The 17,667-nt window shown below is 44.1% G+C and overlaps 1 protein-coding gene across 1 annotated transcript in view; it reads left to right on the top strand.

Annotated features, from left to right (window-relative positions):
- CRISPLD2 (cysteine rich secretory protein LCCL domain containing 2) overlaps window positions 1-17,667 on the top strand; it is a 143,577-nt gene that overhangs the window by 8,683 nt on the left and 117,227 nt on the right. Inside the window, exon 2 of the mRNA XM_085638618.1 lies at window positions 14,640-14,956. Within this exon, the coding sequence (XP_085494744.1) occupies window positions 14,717-14,956 (240 nt within the window). The 5' untranslated portion in view covers window positions 14,640-14,716. The remainder of the gene's footprint in view (window positions 1-14,639; window positions 14,957-17,667) is intronic.

A 17,667-nucleotide genomic window follows, 5' to 3' on the forward strand; every position in this document is an offset into this window, starting at 1 on the left:
GGATGTGTTGGGCTTTCGAGGACGTGGGATGCGGCAGGAGATGCAGCCTACTGAGGAGGAGGTGTTATATAAGCAAGAGATGTGGCCTTTCATGGCGGCGAGAGCTATAAAAGAGATGTGGTCTATGGAGGAGGTGTGGTCTATGGAGGAGGTGTGGTTTATGGAGGAGGTGTGGTCAATGGAGGAGGTGTGGTCTATGGAGAAGGTGTGGTTTATGGAGGAGGTGTGGTCTATGGAGGAGGTGTGGTCTATGGAGGAGGTGTGGTATTATGACTGAGCGTGGGCTACTGTGGCGCTCAGGCCCAAGAATGGATAGTGTGTCCACAAGGATCATATGTCCACCAGTTTACTGAACTAGTGCCGGCTATGAGGCAGCTGGGGCTGAGAATGACCTGACCCCTGTGACTTACCCTCTGAGCCCACATCCTCTCAAAAACACATCAGCCCGATCCGCTTCCTCAATTCACATCTCTTGTGAGATATTGATTTAACGTGATTTATTGCACATCTGGTTCCAATTAAATCTAGTGCTTGAAACAGAAATGTAGATGTGCAGTTAGTTACTCACTACCCCAGAGTGCCTGTTTACTACTGAGAAGTGTCGGTACGCTTCGATTAAAAGTATCGCGCCCATCCGTAGAAGTGCTGGTCATTTCATATTAAATGTAGCACACCCTTACTGAAAAATGCTGGCATGCTCCCATCAAAGGTATCGCGCTCCTGCTGAAAAGTGCTGGCCCTCTCCCATTATTTAATGTATTTATTTATTTTACAGAGTTTTATAGAGCGCGAACTTGACCCATTAAAACGGTCACAGCCCTACTGAGAAGTGATAATGATTTCTGATTAAAAACAATCACACCACTGCTGAAAAATGCGGGTATGCTTCCATTAAAAATATCACACCCTTACTGAGAAGTGCCGGTACTCTTCCATTAGAAATATCACACACCCCTACTGAGAAGTGCTGGTCCTCTCCCAAAAAGTATCACAGCCCTGCTGAGAGACTTGTGGTCTTAATTTGAATGCCTCGACACGACGTTCCCATTTAAAGCACTCGTTTATTCATTTATTTTTATTTTGAAGATTTTAAAGCGCCCCCTCCACCGAGGAGACCTTTTCAGAGTTTGGGAAAATGTCGGCCTTGTGAGGAGGAGGCAGACGAGTGAGGAGGGTTGGGCGGGCGCTCGGGCCAGCGCTATCATCCTCGCTTTCGTCATCTCAGCTGAGGGAAAAGTGTTGTTTACATATTAATAACCACGAGAGAGGAATACGTGGAAGGAGAATGCACCGTCTGTTGCACAATCCTGGGCGTCGGAAAAAAGGCGGGAGAGGCGAAGAGGCCAGTTTCGGCGCTCGCCGCGCCTGACGGGCCTGACTGCCCGCTCACAGTCTGGAAGCACAGAGCATCCTTATACCGACAACTGGCCGGCCTCGCAGCCGGCCCTCCAAGCCACAGTGTACATCATCCCTGACACTTGTTGACAAAGATACATAGAAAATGAGGGCAAAAACAGACCCGCGGGCCCGTCCAGGCCGCCCCGTTCCAGTGGTGGAGGCAGCATAGCGACACGGTGAGATTTCAAGACGGGCTGGTGCCAGCAGTACCTGGGTACCGCGTTTGGATAGACCAACAAACATTCAGGACTGGGCGTTCATTTTGTGGCATCGATGCATTTTTAGAACCTTTTTCTGCTATCAATGACTTATGGGACTTTTTTTAGGTGTCTATAAATGATAGGCCCTTTTCATGGTATCAATCGCTTCCAGGCCCTTCTGTGGCAATAGTCATTCCCAGGTCTTTTTTGGGGATAATGATTCATTATAGGAACCTATTGCGGTACCAATCACTTCTAGGACCTTTTAGGCTATCAATGAATGAAACGACCATTTCACTGTATCAATAATCGAATGACTGTACGATTACGACACACCAATGAAATATTGGACTTTTTCGGGCTATTGATGAATTATAGAACCTTTTCGATGTATCAAAATTTTTTAGGACGTTTTAATGTTGTCAATCAGTTATTGGACGTTTTTGTGTTAACTATGAGATCTTTTCAATGTATCGAATCAATATTGGACTTTTTGTGGCATCAACAAATTACAAGACTATTTGGTAGTATTGATTAGATTGAGTGATCGGAGGGTTCCACTTGGCGGTTAGTAAAGCATTGCAAATACTCAAAATAAAATAAAATAAGGACCTTTTCCGGGTATTGAGGTTTTGGAAGACATTTCTGAGGCAGCAATACATTAAAGGGGCTGCTCAAGGTTTCCTTTACATCTGAGATTGCTTGACGATGTATTCCACCAGTGGAGTTAAACCAGTGATGAGTCATAGGGGGCTATGTCATTTGGAGGTTGGATGCCAGTGCTTGCTCGATTCAGTGCTCTCAAAGCATACCACCCTCTCTAATATGTGTATGATGAAGTCTGAACATGGCATGACCAGGTATATGGGCATTGTGGCAATTTCCCAGTGGGCCACAAGCCAGGGGCTGCTCTTACAGCTGAATTGGCTACAAAGACCCTTATTTGAGTGCACTTTGCCTATATATTTGAACAAGCATTGGCAAAGCCAATAGGTCGCGACTGTTGGCCATATTGTCTTTACCGATGCTGTGAAGTATCAGACAAAATGATAAAAAAGGTGTGATGATATGGCTGCTACGCCATTTAATGGGCATGTGTATGTGTGATGGCGTATGTGCACACATGCATCACCACGCATGTGTCCGCTTATGAAATAATGCCATTTTTTATTTAACACATTTTTTTTTTAATTTTTAGCTTTTTAAGGCAGAGGAGAGGGCCACAGTTTTTTGCATTGCCATGCCTAAAAAAAATGAAAATACATTTACATATTTTTTTTAAGAAAGACTGTGAGGTGCAATGCAGAGGCATGTGGAGGGATGCCATGGAAAGTGGGCTCAGGGGATAAAATAAACAAGCATTGGCATAGCCAATAGGTCTCGCCTTTGGGACCTTATAAGTGTTTAGCCATGCAACAGTTGCATAACTAAATACTTATAAGGTCCCAAAAGCGAGACCTATTGGCTATGCAAAGCAGCCGTGAAAGTGAAAGTAATCGCGGTAAGGCGCGCCCGCGCACATGCACTGTAGCTCTAGGCTGGCCTGGTAGCACTTTTTGGAGCCCTCTCAATAAGTCTTGCCAGACCAGCGCATGCGCTGGGACAGGCGAGACCTAAAAAAAAGCTGGGTGAGAGGAGGATTGGAAAAGCAGTACATAAGGGATAGAGCAACATGGGGTGTGATGAGCGGGGGAGTTTGGTGGTGCGAGCAGTGCACGAGAGAGAGAGCAACATGACCCTCGAAGAGGGATATTTGACGGGATTGAAAAGCACATACGAGACGGGCATGGAAAACACATGCACTCTAATGGAGTGCTCACCTAAAACGAAAAAAATGCACAAGTGAAGAATACAAGTCAGTCAGTCAAAAGGATGGTAAAGAGGGATTGCTTCAGGTGAGGGACAAACACAAGAAAGGGAAGGCACACCTTTGAGTAAGAAGTAAGCAAATGAGTGACAATAAACCCAACCAATGGTAAGCAATGTATTATTTTCTGTAGTAAGGTCTTGGTAAGCCCACAATACGCCTTGCACTGCCTGGTAGGCAAGATCTAAAAATTGTGTAGTAATATACAATGATCAGACCCATGTTTTTCTGAAAATCTCCTTTGGGAAGATATTCCCCTCTAATCGACTGGAGAGGATCAGGTCCACTTGCTACATGTCTTCGCACTGCCCAGCGCAGGGCGGCACTTACGTTAGCTGGTTTTGAATCCCGGTCCCCGGCCCTTGATCTTATGAGGTAGTACAAGAGAGAAAAGAGGAAAACAATTGCACCTAAACGTCTTCCACTGTCACACAGACTAATGCCAACGACCATGTGTCCATTACATATACAACCTAGACGCCAAAGGGCATGAGCAATACATGTTTCTCACATTGATGCACAAGTAGGGCGGCCAACTGTCCTTGTTCCTGTGGGTTTGTCCCACATTTGGATGCACTGTCCTGTTGCCAACACTGAGCTGGCAAGGGACACCAAATGTCCCAATTTTTACAAGCCAAAAGGCTCAACAAGATTATTTGAAGGTCCGAATGCACACTGGGAGTAGGCTAGGAAGGTACCGCACTCTATCAGACTCAATGAGCTGTAAAGCGGTGTGAGCCAGTGGCTAACATCTGTTTACTGCTTGGCTGGGAGGGACAAGCTGCACCGTAGGAGGGGTCATGAGCATGCACTCTAGAACTCATTTGGCTTTTAGGATTCTATTAGGGTAGGTTCATACCTTATAAGCAACAGCCTGAATAAAACCTGGGCCTTTAATGGGAATATATCCTTGGTGAGTATTCTCTTTGTTAAGCAAGTTTCAAAGTGCTCACAGTTGTCAGATTAGAAAATAGAAGCACAGGGGAGTAGGATTTGCAAAATATCATACAGTTTGGCACAGTAAGTGATCCATGACAGCAAGGCAGTTCTGCTTGCTCCAAAGGCTATAATGTTACCACCACATTACATTATGGTGAATAGACCAAGGATGTAGGAACTGTTTCACTCCCTCCCCCACCTGAGTTAAAAAGATCCAATCCTGTATTTTATTTTTTTTACGTCTTGCCTACTTGATGGCACGTGCACTTAACTTACAGTGGGCTTAGAATCTGTCTATTGCTTACCGTTGATAGGCTTTTTTTGTCACTCTCCTTTGCTTGCTTCTGATTCGTCACTTTGTGTAGGCTTTCCTTCCTCCTCTTGAGTTTGTCCTTCCCTTGGAGCATGGATGCATTCCTTGGGTCCTTCCATTGCTTGCTTTCCAAGCACTGCTGCGTTCTTTTCTTTAAGCACTCCGTGAGAGTTCATGTGTTTTCCAGCTGTCTCCTTTGTGTAATTCTCTTCTCCTTTCGCCATGCTTTTTGTCCCTCTCTTTCACCTGTGTGCTTCTTCACGCCAGCTCCACATTACTGTCTCTCACCTGTTTGCTTTTCTCACACCTGCACCCTCCATGTTGCTTCCACCTCCCACCTACACCTTGACTAAACTTCTGCCCCCACCGTACATCTTGCTTCCGCCCCACTCACGTCCTTTGTGCTACTTCCGCCTTCCCTATGTTGCTGCCTTCATCTGCACCCTCCATTTTGCTCTATCCCCTAACAGTAATCCCATTGCGCTCACCCCTGTTTTGTTTCCACCACCCACTTTGTAAAAAATGAAACACTTTTGTATGGTTTGTTATTTATAGTTACCAATCCAACTATAAAAAATGCAGTCTCGTCATTTTTTAGGCACACATGGGGTACACATGCCCACACAATTATGTGGCCATCCACATCAATGGCTTTTTTTAATCTTCAGCTATGTTGCACATCATCGGTGATGCTGTGCGGTTTGGATAAAAACCGTTGGCAAAGCCAATAAGTCCCAAACTAGAGACCTACTGAATTTGCCAATGTACTTCTTTATTTACCACACACATATAACAGCTATTACATTAATTACAAATATTTCTAATCTTGGTAAAAAATGAGAGCAGAGGAAAAATTTCAAAGAGTGTTTGGTGAAGAGCACACAATTTGGCAAAATATGAAAGTTAAGATCAAAAACAAAGGGCCTGATTCACAAAGGTAATTTACATTTTTGAGTAATTTTACACTTTTTAGTAAGTTGACTACTTTTCGGTATTGAAAGACTGACTGCATTTTTACACTAACGTACACTTTTGTAGTAAGTCCAGCACTACATATATGGCCAACCACTGGTACTGCAACACAGAGCCATAGAAAAACAAGCATTGGCATAGCCAATAGGTCTCGCCTTTGGGACCGTATAAGTGTTTAGCCATGCAACACTTGATGCTGGATAACTAAACACTTATAAGGTCCCAAAGGCGAGACCTATTGGCTATGCCAATGCTTGTTTGTATTTCTATTGGGAATGTTAATAGCACACTGCCGAGGCCAATGCAATGCTTACCCTCGATTTTATGTATGGCCTTCCAATGTCTTCGCTAAATTGCATACGTTTGAATTCCATCTGTGTGATGGCAGCTTGAGACTGGCTAAAGCAACCTTACCGAAGTGCCAGGGAAGTTCATCATACGTTTAATGGAAATGAGTTACAGTGGGAAACGGAACCCACGGATGGTCAAAAGTTGCCTAACACTCTTGAGGCTAACAATTGTATCTTTCAGATGATCTATTAAATATGAAATTGCTCGGCTGCTATTCGGCGATCATGTAGTCTGCCCTGGCACAACCTAACGGTGGGCTGATCCAGGCCTTGGCATTGCGCACTCTGTCGCGCGCCAGCAGAGCACAAAGACAGAAGATCAACAAGCATTGGCCGCGCGGCAGTAAAAGCGAAAGTCATCGCGATCGCTCTGAAAGCGAAAGTGATCGCGATGACGCGCTAAAGCACAGTTTTCAAAGTGCGGCTAAAGCCTGGCGGTTCGCGTGTGCACGATCGCGTGAACGCAAGCGCTAGGCCAGCCATCAGCACTTTGAAAATTCACCTACAAAATGTCTCTCCGTGCCAGCGCATGCGCTGGGCTCAGCAAGACCTAATAATAGGGGCAGTGACCTATTTAAAAGTTTTAATTACTACAAAAGTGTACGTTTGTGAATATGGAAAAAAGGTAAACTTATTCCAATGTGTAAGTTACTACAGAGTGCAGTTTGTGAATAGCAATTTGTAGTACTACTTTTGTACCACGAAACATACTACAAAGTGCAGTTTGTGAATCAGACCCACCATCTCTTGGTTTATTTGAAGTTTGCCTGCTACAACACAACTGAAGTGGCAGAAAATCTGATGGTGGGGTAAAGGACTACCCTTCCCAGGGATGGGTCACTCTGTTGTGGGACCTGCCCAGATTTATGAATACATTTATTTCCATTTACATTCCAGAAAAGTAGTAATGCCAGGATTATATGGTAAATCTCCTTGTTTTGTGGTACAATTCACCCACAGGACCACATCTGGAGGCGGTGTCTGTCTTTTCCAATGAATTGCCCACTATGTTTGGGGTCCTGACAAAAGTTTGTTCTTAAGTAACTTTTACTACTTGTTTTTTCCGCTTTCTATGATCCCCCACTATTTTGATGTCATGGGAAAAGGAGAGATGTGCACTTTGAGAACTTTCCTTTGTGTCTGGGGTCAGTAGGTTCTTACTGGGCAACATCCATTGTGAACACTCTTGTATATCACTGGTGTGTAATGATATTTAGAGAACAGTGATTGTTTTTCTCAACTTGCCCTTCTAAAGTAGCGATAGCGAGCAGTCAAGGCTAATTCTAGAAGGTGGTAAAGGGATTGAAACTCAAACATGGTATGACATGTAATTACCCTCAGGCTCATAAAAGGTATGCTTATTAAAATGGTCTGATTTAGGAAGGAGGTGAACCCCCAAAAATGCACTCTGTGACTCATATTTCCTCAACAAATATCTTGTTTCTGCTCCTGCATTGCTTTTTGGAGGGATCAGTGCTTAATGTAAGCCGAAGGGGGGTCGGGAGCACACTGCTTCACATCCCAGCACAGTTGGCCCCTTTGCATTATGGTAAATGCAGTACAAAATTTGCTCTTACTTCAAATTTGACTATAGTTTTTCACCAGTTAGTGCAGATAGTGCTGTATATCTCTAGACACACGTGTATGTGTCTGGATTTTGGTCTTCATCAGTAGTAAGCATCAAAATTTCATCTGGGGTTGCTGGAAATGTTGCCAAAATCTTCACAGGTTACAGTACCACTCTCAGGCACACGTGCATCTCCAAAGCTCATCAGCTTGATGGCTCAAGGGAGCCTTTTAATCAAAATGGGGGTTTGGAGCACACTGCAACTCATCCTAGCACAATTCATTTTTGATCTGTACTGATGAAGGATAACATCTAGAAACGTGTCTGGAAATAAAAAGCACTACTTGCACCAACTCGGGTGAAATACTACTACTAATATTCAAGTAAACATTTATTGTGAATGGCATTCACCATAATGCAAAGAGGTGAACTCTGCAGAGATGTGAGGCAATGTGCTCCCATCCCCCTTCTGTTTAAAAAGGCTCCCCGGAGCCAGTGAGGTGGCAAGGTTTTGGAAATGCCCCTGTGAGAGTAACTGAGACCTGAGAGGACTATGGCAGCATTCTCAGCAACCCCTGAGAATAAAATCCATAAAAAACATGTCTAGAGATGAACATCACTACCTGCACCAACTTTGTGAAATACTACTTCTAATATTCAAGTAAGCGCTAATTGTGAACTGCAGTCACCATAATGCAAAGAGATGAACTCTGCTGCAATGTGAGGCTGTGTGCTTCCATCCCCCTTCTGCTTAATTTAAGTCACCAACACTTAATTGTCAACAGCTGCACTTATGACAGCTGCCACATGGTGGGGCTGTTTGTGAAATGTAAAGATGAGCAGAACAATGACTCTTTATTAATTCAATATGCATTTAAAACAAGTAATACCTGCTGTCCAAACCATTCTTATGGCCTTGTGGGCCTCGAATAATCTGAATTGTCAAACTTGTAACAATGTGATGGTTAGTTGTGTAGATTCTGTCATTGAAAGCGGTAATGAGGGGTGCAATGTCCCGAGACCTCCTGAGAAGGCCCTTAGCACTTATTACAATTTTATTTTTACAAATTAGGCACTGGAAGGGATAAAGGAAAGTTGGACACTAGGGGGCAGTAAATATCAGCTCTAGTGCTTCTCTGTATGTTAGGTAGATCCCGACTGCATGTGTGAAATGGACATGGGAGGAGCTATATTTCGAACAGCTGGCTAATCCAAATAGTCAGTGTGAAATCATTGGAGAGAACACTGTAGTGTGTCATGTGCAGTTTGTGGCTTTGGGAAATTACATTTTATGTGAACACCTATTTATATATTACTTCAACATTTGCCTCTCCAGGTTTTAAAAAACTGGTAGCGGAAGTTGTTGTGTGCTGGCAACCAGGGTAAACCTTTTAAAAACATATCCATCACGCCTGACCTTCCCACCACAGCCTGAGGCAGCTTTAGATGTTCCAGATATTTTTTAATTGATTTTCTAGTTGCAGTACTTATGTGCTTCTCCTAAAGTCCTGCATCACGCCCAGGAGCGGCCCATGCAGGTAAGAGCGGTAGGCGCAGGACTCGACAGATGACGATGAGGGAAAAAATAATTATTTATTTAATTTTCTCTCGTCGTCGTCTGTCGAGTTCACCCACACCACACCCCACCGCTCTTACCTGCACGGGCCACCCCTGATCAAGCCTTTGTTCACACAGAGGTGAAACCAGCTTTGCATGGAGCTGCCTGGGTGTAACAAGCAAGCCTGAACCTCTCCATGAAAAATGGGGTCTCTTTTCCCATATTTTAAACTATGGGTGTGTATTATTTATTTTGTACTTCAGTTTCCCAAATACAGTAGCCAAAAACTTGTGTTTTGTACGCACTTAATGGTCTAGCATAGAAAATAAGAGCATTACATCACAGCAGCAGTAAATCATGTATGTGGATATAAGAAAAATGTATTCTATATCCTAAGTGCTACTTTCAAAGCTGAACAGGATGAGGTTCCTCAGCTTACCTGGCCACGAAATACGACCCTTGTCCCACAGTCCACTTAGGGTTTCCCGTGTGTTCAGCTGTAGCCAGGCGTACCCTGCCAAACGTTAATGGGAAGGGGTTGTAATTTTATTTCCCTCCCCCTTATTTGAGAAAACAATCATCATACTTAAAAAAAAATTCTGGTCAGTAGAGGAGAAGGGGTGTTTTTTTGGGGTCTGGTGCTAGCCAACATCTTTTGGCTTTTCTAAAATTATATTGTATAGAATACATATATACAGGCGCTTTCAGTCGCCCTCTTCATCCATTGGTTATTGTGTCATTCCCATTTTGCATCTGCCCACTCCTGCATACAGCATGGGGCAGTGAGTCGGCCCACTTCAGCCGTTTGCTAACCTCATTGTGAGTGACCGCATTCTGTTCTTTTGCAACAAGCACATCCCCACACAAAGTTGTTCCACTAAGAGTCTGGGACTACTATGGCAATGTGTGCTTTTTGAGAGCAAAACATATTTTTGTTTTTAGCCAGTAGAATAACGTTTTATAAAAACCATGATAATATAATCCATGACACATCAAAAAGGCTGGGGGTCAACACCAGACCTATTGGCTTTGTCAATGCTTTGTTTTGGAAATGAGTTTCGATATTTCTTGAACAGAATGACAAAAACGGCCCCCACTTTTTTTTGTTCATGTGTTAACTATTCATATTTTGATTTCAAATCCCGATACTGACCCTAAAAAATAATGAATTACTACATTGAGTAAAATCAATAAGTGTAAACTGTAATCACGCTCACAAAAGAAATGGTTTATTTATAGAAAATGAAAAGGGAAAAGAACCTTTCAGCTTTCAGCAAAGATCTGCATTGCGTTTTTAGTACAAAATCATACTGTAATGAAAAAGGTAAGTACAACATTCATGCTCGGTGAAAAATAAAGTGTAACTGACTGGTGTTCGTATCGATGGGAGACTATAGTCGTTTTTCCTGATTCTGGAAGTCTATATTATACAGTGCCTATTGCCAGGATGAATCTGGGATCCCTTTATCAAGAGTTGAGAAGACTATTAGTATGAAGGAACTGTAATTCTGAAGCCCTGAAGAAGCGAATTAATTTTGAGAAACACGCGTTGGCCTGGCTGTTCTGTACCAGAAATTTTGTGATCAAGCATATGATGTACTTCAAATGTTACTTCTATCAAAGTTGAAGACAACTTGTTACCTGTCTGAACAAGGATGGACGATAATAAAATAATTTTGCATGGGCACTTAAGATGCAAAGTGCATAACCTAATGTGTGACTATTCCCTGAAAGGAAAACAGGGATCTGGGAACTAGCGCAGGGCATTTCTCTAAATTTCCTCTGTTGAGGATTAAATATATGATTAAAAGAAAACTATACTAATTAGCAAGCATTAGCGGAGCCAATAGCTCTGGTTTTCAAGTGCCGATACAGGCATCCACAAATATTGGTTGCATATGTTGCACGCACAAATGCTGTTTCGCACATTAAAGCCAGACATACAGCTTTAGCAGACTTAGGTATGAGGTGCCGGGGCACTAGTGGGGGGGGGGGAGTAGTGTAATGTGACTAACTGTGACGATTCAATGTGCTTTTCAGATGTAAAACAATCCCGCATGCATCCCACTGGAAGTAATTCCTGGAGAGTTGAATGATAAAGCAAACAGCATGCGGTGAGAGAGAAATACTCTTTTGGGTATAAGTAAAGCCCACTCTATATTTTATAGAATTGGTTACAGTAGGTCTTGCAGAGACAGCTTCGTGGTCCAGCCAGACCCAAAAAAGTATAATTAAAAAAAGTCACCAACATGAAGATGACCAGACTTAGCAGCCATATGGGCATGTGTGACTCTTTGAACCTCAACCAATTCCAGTTAGCATGCTAAACGCCCTACGTATAGATCCTGCTCCTGGCCGGTGGCAATACCTGCTTGTGATTGGTTTGACTTGTCTGAAGGTCAGCACGAACATCACTAAGATTTAGTGAGTTACAAAAATACAGTAGGCTAGAAATCGCTGCCTCCCATTTGGAGCTTCCTGGGCCCCAGTTTAGCCCACCCTCCTAGGAGCTGGTGAGGGGGTAATTGTCTTCTTCATATAGCACCCCCCCCCCCCCATGTCTCAGGGTGAGTTGTGCAGACATGTAGAACAAAAACAATATGGTGCTTTCTACAATTCAATAATAAGACAGAACAATGCATGCACCAACGCGAATGCCTTGAAGCCTCAAACAAAACAACAATGTGCAGCTGTAAAGCTCAATCATTTTTGCCCGAGGCTCGTTGGACAAAAACACGGGGATTCCATTATCAGAGACACCAAAGACAGCCTATCTGAGCCACTCACTCAACACATTTGCCTGCAGGCGAGTGACGGGCAATCACACCACTCAGACGTTAATCACCACTGGCACTCACATGCACTTCAGCCAATCAGGAGATGGGAGGATCAAACACAGCTCCAGCCAATCTTCATGCACTGCACTCTCATGGCACAGGCGACATCCTCCCTAGACTACAGGCTGACTGCATAGGCATGCAGCAACCACAAGGTGGTGCCCGAGAGAGCAATACAGTCAAACACAGGATGTTACTGGCTCCTAGGCAGACCTACTGCAGAGGGGACACATGCAGAACTACCAGGCATACACAGGCAGGCCATGACCTTGTGCCAACAGTTGGCATTTTTACCCCCCTTTGAAACCGCGCCTTCCAGCTTCACGGTGGGTTAAACGCTCACAGATGCACAGTTGGGTGTTGCATTTTTCCCAGTTAGAGGAGGTGGTCCCTTACTCTTAAACGTGTCTATACACTTCCACAGACGTGTGAATGCCATTGTTGCACTGTTCTTTTGGTAACTCTGTGAGCAGGGTCGGCCTTTAGCATGGGGGAGCTGGGCCCAGGGTGCCAATTTTCTGAGGGGCGCATGGAGCTGTGTGTATTAAGGTTATGCCCACAACAGCTCCCTTCTCCTCTTGCTGCAGCCTTGCCCTTGTCCCTGCCTGTTTGCGTCTGAGTGCTCAGCCAGTTTAAAGTGGTTTCCGTCCTTCATTGTTATACTGCGGCAATGTTTTTTGTTTTTAACACCCCTTTAGCCCCCTTCCTTGCCCTCCTCCGCCCTCTGATCCCTGTTGGCACACATCAACAAAACCATCATCTGTGTGCATGAGGAAGCTGAGCTATCAGTGATTTAGGAGAGCTGGGGTAGTCCGGGGATGTTTGTGTTCAGAGGCTAGTCCCTCCTCATCCAGGTACTGACCAGTGAACACCAAAGGGGCCCCTGCTGCCTCATTTAATTCACTACCATCAGCAAGGGGCCACATTTCTGTCTGCCCACACCCAGGACCAAGAGCGGCTCTCTCTGTCTGTCTGTGAATTAGGAGGCTCCTGGGTTGTGCAACTCAGCATTGCATTTTTGAGGAAATCACACATGTCGTTACAGAAGAACTCAGAAAAGGCCTTACCAATGATGTCACCACTGATAATGCACTTTACATCAGTGATGATACCAGTCATGGGATCAAAAATGGCCTCACAAATGACAGCACCAGTGACATCAATGACATTACACATGACATCAACAAAGGCATAAATTACATCATCAGTGACGTCACACACGATCACCTGTATCATTAGAAATGGCATCCAAAATAATAACACCAGTGACATCACACATGACTAGTGCCAGATTGTGTGATATACAACTGCCAAGTAGCGTTTATTTACAAGAACGTGACATTTGACATCATCAGTGATATTACAAATTCCATGATAAGTGCGTAGTTTTGCGATACTGGTTTATTCTTGACCATCTGCTCAGTTGTTTTAGTGCATGGGGAGGGATGTCCATCCCTGAGCTTTTAGTGAGGAGTTTATGCTTGTATTTATTTAGGGCCTTCTACAAGAAGCACTTGTTACTAAGACCTGGAGGTGACTACAATTCTTCCTATTCCTTACATGCTTGGTACTTCCAGTAATCAGGGACAACACAAGGGTGCATCATATATGTAGCTGGGATCAGAAATATGTAAGACTGGCTAGAAGACGTGTTCAAGAGCATGAAAGACAGGTTGTATGCCTCGGAAGGGGTATCACTTTGCCCCACGGTCGAACTGGCCTATGAGCAATCTTGCAGTGCCTGAAGAGCTGGTTTGAGAGGTCAGTGTGCAAGCCAGGTTTTAGGCTGCTTCTAGGCCTATTTTGTGGTCTGGCGAATCAATTTTTAGGTTTCGCCTGCACAGCGCTGTGCTTGTGAAATCTATTGTTTTGAATATAAACTTAAAAGGGACTTACATCCCTCCTCCTCTCTTTCCTCGCTACTCATTGGTTCCTCTGCGTGCCATTTACCTTTCCTCCATTTCTATTGGCTGTAGCATATTTTCCTGCATTTACCAATGCTTGTTTCTTGTCTGCTTCTCATCAGTTTACCGCAGCCAAAATACTGTTAGCATCCGCTTTGACTGAACTATCTTTCCATAAAGTTTTGCCTTTTACTATTGCAGCATATTTATATAACAATTTATCACCTGGAGAAATTAAGTGATTTGCATAGAAACACAGGATATTGCGCTGCGCCACCGAGACTCATACCGGGATCCCCAGCTTGTGAGTCAGCAGCTCTGCTCGCTGCGCCACATCCTCTCTACTCCCTTGTTATCTGTCAGGGAGCCTGGGCGATGATTGATGAAAACAGCTCTTAATTAATTATATAGGCGAAACTGATGCATTACCAAGGTTTGTTACCATTTACTTTCCTGATATTACCACAAATTATGCCTTCAGCAAGCACAATGCACAAGTACCAGCCGCTTTTGTCACCATAATAGTATCTTGTGTGTAGTCTTAATTAATGTGGATTTGTGTTGTTTTATGCATTTCTAAATTGTAAAGTCAATGGCATTTGTCATAACTGCTCCAGCACATACTAACCTTCAGGTTACATAGGAATCTCTGCAGGGGGTGCATTAACCTCTCTTGAATGATCTTACTCTTAAATGTTCTGCAATGCTCTGAACTCTTTCTTCTCTTGCCTCAGATTTTTAGGTCTTCCTAGAACATTGATTCGGCCTCCAGCTCTCATTTCACCTGGCCCCTGGTAGGACAAGCTTGGCCATGAGCCCCACGTCGTATCGGCTTCTTCCTCTCGGACTCGTGCTGCTGATGCATGCATCCCATGCCTTCATTTTGGCCAACAACACCATCTTGGAAAACCTGATGAGCAAGTACCAAGAGCAAGAGCCCCATTCCAGGGGCAAGAGGGCCATCTCCAGGTCTGACCGAGAGGAGATCCTGCTGCTGCACAATAAACTGCGCGGTCAGGTCCACCCCTCCGCCTCCAACATGGAATACATGGTGAGTCTGGTCCTCAACTGTGACGTGACAAGGGCCCTCCCTAAGGCTGGTCAGGTCCTACCACCACATCATCATATGTTGTTATAGAGATGCAATTTCCATCTGATTACATTTATTGATCAATATTTCTGCAGGCACGGCCCGTACAGGTAAGACTGGTGAGGCAGGGTGGGGGTGGGGCGGAGGGAGTCGACATAACACGGGATAGGTCGTATATAAACTCCCCCTCTCCCCCTGCCCACCTCACCGTTCTTACCTGTACTGGCCGCACCTGTGTTTCTGTATACTTTAAAGGCAATACACTGTTCATGGGATATTACTTTTTAGTTTAATGACACTTACCTGATTAATTAAATTCCTTCATAGTAAGCTGATAAACATGTATTGTGTTTAAAGTCGATAAGCAGTACTGTAAGTGAACTTTATAAGTAGGGAAATATTCATGTGCTCAATGCACAAGTCCAAAATGAATGACAAGTGCAATCAAACATGTACACTTTAACGTACAGAATTACATTTTCAGAAAATACAGTGGCCAGAGAAGGGAAGCTGGCCTTTGATGTCAACCTAGACTTAAGAGCAAGACTGCTTTGCCATGATGTCGATCCTGCATCCATTTCCAAATTACCATTCCTGTAATTTCCTCCCCATTTCCAAATTACCATACCTGTAATTTCCTTCCTTTTGTAAATTAACATACCTGTAATTTCCTTCCATGTGTAAATTACCATACCTGTAATTTCCTTCCTTGCCTAAATTACCATACCTGTAATTTCCTTCCTTGACTAAATTACCATACCTGTAACATCATTCCCACGCCCAAATTACAATACCTCTAATACTTCTTACATACCCTCATTACCACACCTCTGTTATCCTTTGATCCTCGCCTAACGGAGCATCCACCTCTTACTTCACCTCTCTTCTGCTGTTTCCACCTCATTTGTTAACTCTCTCAGGCTGTTACTCCCTCATTTCTTACTTCCCTCTTCTGATTCCCTACATCCTTAGACTGCCATTGACTCTGCTGCGAAACTACACCTGCCCATTCCTCAGTCTGTCCCTCTGTCCTTTGGAGATTTGCCCGCATACACTACTTCCTCGCAGTTAGGAATTCAAGGAAGGAAGTAAAAAAGGAAGGAAAGTATGTATATAGTGCATGATCATGGCCGATTGCTTATTGGCGCTGGTTATTGGCTTGCTACAGCTGTCTAATCCTCTCCCAAACGTTCAATCAATCAATCAATCAATCAATCAATCAATCAGTAGATTTGTAATGCGCTTCTTGTCACCCACAAGGGTACCCAGGCACTGGCGTTCTTTCTTCAATCCTTACCTCTCTCCATTTGCCTCCTTTTCAACCCCCCCACAGCCTCCTTCTCATTCCTCCGCTCTCTTCGGCTGCCGCCACCTTTCATTGCGTCTATACTGTGGCATCTGCTTTATTGCTCATCCCTCTCCAACTGCCTCATATCTCTTTGTCTATGTTCTCCCTCCTTATGCTTAAAGTTCCCTCTCATGCAGCATCTCTATCTCACTCCTTCTATGGCTATTTCTTTTCTGCACCTTTAATTCCTATTGCATCTTTCTGTTCTCAAAGAAGGTGCATTGTCGGTGGTTCCTTTGTGCAGTTTCAGTCCCCACCACTTGCTTCTAACCTGCTATTTCTCGGTGTCAGTGCTTAATCTGTAAATATTAATAATAAGTGCAAGGACCCAAAGTTTTTCTTAGGAAACGAGTCTGACGAATGCTAAGGTTGCCGAATATTAAGCTGGCTGTTCCTGATTTCACCTTACGTGTCTCAGCTGTCTGTTCCTGATTCCACCTATCAATTTCTTCCACCATCCCATGCTTCCTGCCTCTTTATCTCACCCTTGCATGCTCTTTCTTTATTGCGGCTTTCTCCCTTTATCACTATTTTAATATCTTTCTCTTCCTCGTTCTTTGTACCATTTCTGCCTTTCACTCTGTTGCTCTTGGTCAAAGTCTGATAAAAAATAAGTCACAGCCACAAAACAGGAGTACCGGTGCCACCACCTGCAACCACAGGCACAAACTAACCATATGATAGAAAGCGGTTTGGTGCACACACAGCAGGTCACACAACGCATTTGTGGCCTTTTGGTGAATTGTTGTCCGCTAGATTCTAGTTTGGTTCTCTAAGAGTATCATTGAGACATATTTGCCAACACCAACAACTAAAACTTTGAACAATGACATACATTAAGGAGAATTATGTGGAAGGAGTGAGATGAAAATGGGGAGATTCCTCAAGGGGCTTAGAACCCCTGAAAGACCAGTAGGACTGGACTAGAGTCAGAGTTCTCCAACCTCTAATATTGATGGACTGGATCCACTCCTTTCTCACCGGCAGGACCCAAAGGATCAGACTCCCACCATTCCTCTCCGAACCCACAGAGATCAACTGCGGAGTACCCAAAGGATCCTTGCTCAGCCCCACTCTCTTCAACAGCTACATGGGCCTGCTCGCCCCCATCGTCAGACAGCATGGGCTCAGCATTGTATCCTACGCCGACGATACCCAGTTCATCCTCTCCCTCATGAAAAATCCCGAAGACACCAGACTCTGCTTCCAGGAAGGAATGAAGGATGTCCCAGCCTGGATGAACGACAGCTGCCTCAAGCTCAATTCAGAGAAGACCGAGGTCTTCATCCTTGGACCCTCCACCACCGTCTGGGACAACACCTGG

The sequence above is a fragment of the Triturus cristatus genome, chromosome 12 (assembly GCF_964204655.1).
Source record: "Triturus cristatus chromosome 12, aTriCri1.1, whole genome shotgun sequence".
Classification (NCBI taxonomy): Eukaryota; Metazoa; Chordata; class Amphibia; order Caudata; family Salamandridae; genus Triturus; species Triturus cristatus.